A 6,402-nucleotide genomic window follows, 5' to 3' on the forward strand; every position below is an offset into this window, starting at 1 on the left:
TCACATAACGTATAGTTCGTGTGCATCTAATTCCATAAGAATCTTCTGCAGGACCTCAAAGGTGTACCTGAGTTCCAGAGGGTAGCTCAGGTTCAGTGAATAGACCAGACCAAGCAACATTGTCACTGCAAAAACTACATTGCCCAACTCACCCATCACTTCCACCCCCTCTAGAACAATGATAACATCCTGAGGGTCATCGCCAGGCTCCGCACCCTCTGATCGAAAGACACAGATGCTAAAGACTGTCTCTGCTATGGCAGTGGCGATGCTTTTATCAACTTCCTGTAACAATAAAACAAACAAACAAAAAAGATAAGGATTTCTCACTAATATCCATTGCAAACCGTTTTAAAAGTACATATCTGTTTTACATTAATGTAAAATACCTAAAAGCTTTATTCATTCAAGCTTTATAATAATGTAAATGTAATCAAAAATGACTGCCCGATATTTTTCCTGACTCAAGAGAAGTTCATTCAATACCTCAACAATGTCCTGTCTTTCAAAATCTTGTGATAGGGGTGACTGTGGCACAGGAGATAGAGCAAGTTGTCTACTGGTTTAATCCCTGGCTTCTCTAATCTGATACTAAAACTATCAATGGGTAACATACTGAACCCCAAGTTGCTCCTGATACATCCATTGAAGTGTAAATGTTACATAAAAATCTTGTATGAATGTGTGTATGAATGAGGTTATTATAATGATATTATAATAAGGTTAGTATAAAACACTCAAGAATGGTGCGTGTAGTATCCAGTGAGAAACATAAAGCTCTTACTTTTCCTATTTTAAAAGGTCATTTTTTACAGCCACCGGTAATTTACAGGAAAACCCCATCCCCTGAAACTTTTTGTATGTAGTTCAAGCTTATCTTTGATCGTCTCCTTAGTTAAGGATACAGGCAAGTTAACATACCAGGTAATCCTTCACCAGCTTCTCAGGATCTTCATTCAGGTACACGCAAAGACCTTTGGCGATGTATTCTCTTCTGATTTCAACAGCATCAGTCTTTATACACAGAGGGGGAAAAAAACAAATATATACGGAAATCCATCTCAACGACCTAGCAGTGGGATTAAAGAACTTTTAGTTGAATTACCAGGAATTTGTGAGAAATACAGAGGCTATTGTTTTACAGTCTTAATCTTTTCAAATAGTATTTATGCATTTTAGACAAGTCTGTCATTTTAATATTGTTTTTTACTTTGTGTATTAATTTAATCAAGCCATACCCCCAATTCAAGAAAGTTTAGATGATGTGTACATAAAATCAGAATGCAATGTTTTCTTGGTCTCAAAACTACATGTCACTTACAAATGAATACATTTGTAAGTGACATAACATGGGAATGTGATCATTTTTAAGAAAAATATTAGCTCACCTTGAATTTGATGAACTGGCCTGCCAGCTCTCCAGACCTTTCACCACCTGATAAGATTAAACATTTATTATCTTTACAGGAGGGAACTGCAAGTCTGCAAGTTTATTAAGTAGAAAAATATTTAATTTCAAAAAAATTAAAAAACAGGAAAACATATCTGTTCATGTTTTGTCTTTCCTCCTCAGTGTACTAAAAACACATAAATTGTTAAATAAACCACTGTCCATCAGTTGCAACTTACAAACTTACAAATTTCAACAACCCACACGTAAAATGTAAATTTATCACAACAGTCTCTGTGGTAGAGCCAAACTAGCTTATGTGCAGAGGTTAAGTTATAAACAATATCTATATTTGGAGTAGCTAAGTCTTTCATATTAGGCTATCATGCTAGCATGACATTGTGCTATATTCTTCCAATAACGTGTTAGCTAGCTAGAATGGCATAAACGAACAGATATTTGTTGTTGTTTTTTAAAAACAAAAAAACAAATGTGAATAAATAGAACTGAAAAGAATCGACAAACTAATGATACCTTTGTGCAAAAAGTATTTTCATCAAGATGGATGAAGATAGATTCACTCTTACCTTTCCAAGATGACCACGAAGCAAACCATGTGCTTTCCTGCCTCTTGTTGTTTAGAATCTCACATCGCAAGTCTTTAAGGCAGCTAACCACTCTTGTTAGATTTTATCATGTCATATCAACAAGAATAAATTTAAGAGGTGCTAAGTTGGTAAATTTCATGTAGATCCTATATGATTTTATTACGTTCACCTTAGAAACATAAATTCATTGTGTTTAAATTACATGTTAGAGTCTTGTAAATGCAATAACCACCAAATTTCACTTTTTTGAGTGTAAGTACCAGGTATGCCTGCACTATGTGACAGAAAGCTGGGAAGCATTATTAGTAGTTTTTCAAGTGTAAGCGTTAAGGTCACTATGATTTGAGTGACTTTAGTCATAGTGTATACTTTACCAAATAAAGCCTGCATTAAAAAAAAACTGAAAACAAACAAACAAAATGCAGTCTTTTGTATGTCTGTCATGATTTGTCCAAAGAATATTCATGGCGTCTTGAGGCACAGGTGTGGTCAGGTAAATGAGATGGGTGAGTGTGTTTGTTTGGTGTTAAGCTTGCAGAGGGGTGGAGAGGGGGTAGTGGCAGTGGTGCCTGCCTGACAAGGTGTGTGTGTGTGTGTTGGCGTCCATAGAAAAACTGACGCCTACAGGCATGGTCCCGCCTCTTTCCCACCAGATCGACTTTCTTCAGCACAGGAATGAGACACAGACACCTCCTCCAGGCTGAGACATATAATCTGGGCCTGTCAGGGCCTTTATCAAGCGAGATCAACTGGCGTGCCGGGTCTTCCTCCACAGTCCCCACAGGCGGCAGGATACCTGCACACGCATTCCTCCGACACATCCCTGTCCCAAGAGGCGTATCGCTTGTCTTTTATGGCAGCTCCGCTCGAAGGGCGGGGGTACGGGGTACAGTTGCTCCTCTGCATTGTGAGGAATGGAAACCAAGACAGTAGCACAGTCTTGAGTTTAAGAGGATTTTCCTGACGCTCAAGGTCTCAATATGACAGACTGATGATAAACTGAAAAATATGTAGCATTTTCTTGTCTGCAGCCGGTTTCCAGTGAGAAGACAATGACAACATGACGAGCTGATTGTAGGAGGTTAGCTCAGCAAGCCTTTTACAGGTCCACCTGGGAGAGCTTAGTTGTTTCAGCACCAAATACCCCCCCCCCCCCCCCCCCCCCCACACACACACACACACTCACACTGTGAGTGACCAAATGAAAGAGGGTATGAATCAAAGCTGCGGCGTCCTCGTACAGAAGACTCTAATCATATCACTTGCCCCTGAGCCATATGTCTTTGTACTCTCTTTAATTGAATTGAGCCTAGGATGAGATGGGCTGACATACCTTCCAGCGACTGTGCCTCACTTAGAGATAGCAGGGCAAGGAATTAGAGCAATTTGGAATGGTTGTTTTCTTGGCACAGTTTGGGAGGAAACCTTGAAAGTATCCAGCCTGCTTGTGCTCTGTCCCTTGCTTTCCATTTCACTGGCTTAGTTGGAGTAGTAACACCTGACTGAGAGCTCTAGCTTTATTGTCTTATATAAAATGATTATCAGTTTTACTGGCATGTTTGCGACTCTGCGATTGGCCGTCAAAGACAGGTTCAAACGTGATATATTCGTGTGGCCTGTTGTGACAGACACTTACTAACTTATTGAATTTTTGGTCACGTGTGAATGCATCAATGGCTCCTGACTCACCAGGCCTGACGTCAGCTTGTCCTCAAATTCAGTCAACTCAGTTACTGGCATGAATCGGCCGACGGCCTCATGGAGACACCTGAAGATGAAGTTAATGATTTAATGCCTCAGAATCCCCTGTTTATTTGTGCCCTTGTCTATCTCTGTTAATCAACTCGTGTAAAGAATTCCAGAGGAAGTGCACACGCTGCGCCGTGTCTGCGTGTGCGCACGTTTGACTGAAGCCTTGACAGTTTTGTGAATCCGCTGCCTGGAGCGGCTCTGATTTTCCCTGAAAAGAACTGAGGTGAAGCAAATTTCACCTCTCCTCCTACTCAGTTTTTTTTCTCTTTGCCTTTTCCTGAACAGTCACCATGCCAAACTATGAAAACCAAACAGAAATTGAAACAGAGTGACAGAGAGGTCTTTTCAGGCTGCTTGGCACATAATCAGAATGGGATGTGGGTTTGAAACGGAGGAGAACGGGGACGCTGTTCAAGTTGTGACGTAAAGTTCCAGTTGTCCAAATAGGGTTGATTCCCGGTAAGGCAGGGCTTTGGGGAGAAGAGGTGAAAAGTCTGGATTTTAGAACACCTTCGTGCCAGACAGCAGAGGATATAATGGGATGGTGAGAGTTTGGCAGACGAGAACATTTGTAATGTTCAATGACTAATTTTTGCCAAACTCAGCAAGTGTTCCTCTTAATGTTGAGCTCTCAGAGTGAGTGGTAACTTGGCTGAACTTTCCTTGATTGCCCGAAGGGCTGATATGAAACAAAGCAGTTCAAAAGGCACAGCTGTTAATTCCATATAATTCCTGACTGAGAGATGTGCTAAGGGTGCACTGCCTGTAGAAGCACAGTCCTCGAAGTTTATCCTCGGGGCTGTTAATGCAGTTACAGAATAAGCCTTGGATTATTCATGTTCTACTCGTCTTATGAGAAAAAATATCAAATTATTTATTTCTGCTGGCTATAACTAACTAATTGAAACAAAACTATGAAGAATTAAAAGTGAAAATGATGCGACAGTGTGCAACTTTTTTCTGTTTAATAGTGTTTTATAGACAGTTTTTGCTCAGTGTTTGCTATATAGGCCACAAATGTTATGCACAGCTTCATTTGAACTGCTTTAATCGCAGCCAGAAACAAGCAGACAGGGATATATTCCTCTGGAATAGGCAGAGACCAAAAGGAGGGCTAAAAATGGGTAGAGATGTGATATTAAACAAATGATGACACACACACAAAAGCTGTAGTATTATTTGCTTCTTGTTGAGATTCACAGTGCTGTGTAACACTCTTGACCCACCCCTCGTTTCTTTATATTTTGCTAGGGAAATAGGAAGTAGGTGCGGCAGTTTACTGAAACATGCAAACATACACGGATTTCCATGTATGTATACAGTATATATGTGAAAAAACAGAGTTTGCAAAGTTCTAATAAGCTTGAAAGTCAATATTAGGTATGACCACAGTTATTCTTCAACACAGCCACACTGCTTCAATAATACGTGTGTGTATTTTTCTATAGGTATGCTTTTCCTGCATTAGCAGTATGTTGGGATGATTAGCATGCTGAAGGATGAAACCACTGCCAATCTGACACTTATTGGTACTACATGGTTACCGGTAATCAAAATCTGACTGCACAAACTATGACAGAGCCTCCACTGTGTTTTACATATGGCTGTAGACACTGCTGTACCTCTCCCCTGACCTCCTCTGTAAATACTGCTGACAATTTGAATGTTTTAAAAACACACTGCACTCCACCCTAAAATCCCGAGCCACGTTTCTGGCTAATATGTCCTCGTGAGTAATCTTGTTGATAAGAAAATAATATTTTAAAGCTGTCAGACTGTGTTATCTTTGGCATTTTTTTCATGGATTAAACTAAAGAATTTGGAATAAATAATTTAGTCTGCTAACAACAAAGATACAATTTAAATTAGCTTCTTTGCCAATCCCTTGATTTAGGTGCCTTTTTTAAATGCTTGATTGATCCACAGGTCAGTGTTAAGTGGCTTGACAAACAAAAAAGATTCCTTTGAGAAAGGGTCAGATACAAGGACTGGACTGACAATGAGTGAAAAAGCAGCCAATATCCAAAGATCAACTTTGCAGTACACCTGGAGAACTATTGCTCAACATCACTTCTCAAAGCAAAATATAAAGAAATGAGGGGCGACATTTTTTTTTGCACAGTACTGTAGATTGTAAGCTCGGTGCCACTTTGATGCACTTCTAAAACTGAGTGATACTTTGTTCTAAGCCGAACTAAAAGCCTGCTGTGGGTACACTCACATCATGACTAAAGCTGACTGGAAGACTTCTCATCTATGTCTTGGCAAACAAAGTAATTCAGTGTTTAATTTTTTAAGGGTTCATTGTTTAAGACACTGAAATCATGCATGCTCTGATGTCATGATCGACTGAATTCACACAGCACATTTTTCCAAAACAGTATTTAAAACCGAGACCTATGATTTACTAAGTACACTTGTATGGGGAGAATTTTGTGGATTAAGCTCAGCGGCATTTCAGATTCCTCCGCATGGGCCATGTTAGGGTTTCCAGCTGCTGTTTCATGCTCCCTTCTTTATGCCATGCAATTATGCTGGTTCCCACCGGAGGTTTCGGATTGGGTGGAGCTCTGCAAGGACTTAACTGCTCCTGACTTGGCATAACTTGCATAAATCTACAAATACAGTTAGCACAAAAAAAATGAGACAAGT

At 39.8% G+C, this 6,402-nt stretch overlaps 1 protein-coding gene across 1 annotated transcript; it reads right to left on the reverse strand.

The window, feature by feature from the left end:
* On the reverse strand, positions 1-2,904 carry LOC146562193 (uncharacterized). Its single transcript, XM_085295176.1, has 4 exons — positions 2,795-2,904; positions 1,389-1,482; positions 922-1,014; positions 1-285 (listed from the first exon to the last, which is right to left on the reverse strand). The coding sequence occupies exons 1-4, from the start codon at positions 2,902-2,904 to the stop codon at positions 1-3; spliced, it is 582 nt and encodes a 193-aa protein (XP_085151302.1).
* Positions 2,905-6,402: the final 3,498 nt, after the last annotated feature.

Source organism: Mchenga conophoros, linkage group LG12 (genome assembly GCF_057382185.1).
Source record: "Mchenga conophoros isolate Kocher_MC1m ecotype Shallow Benthic linkage group LG12, M_conophoros_male_GT1.1, whole genome shotgun sequence".
Classification (NCBI taxonomy): domain Eukaryota; kingdom Metazoa; phylum Chordata; class Actinopteri; order Cichliformes; family Cichlidae; genus Mchenga; species Mchenga conophoros.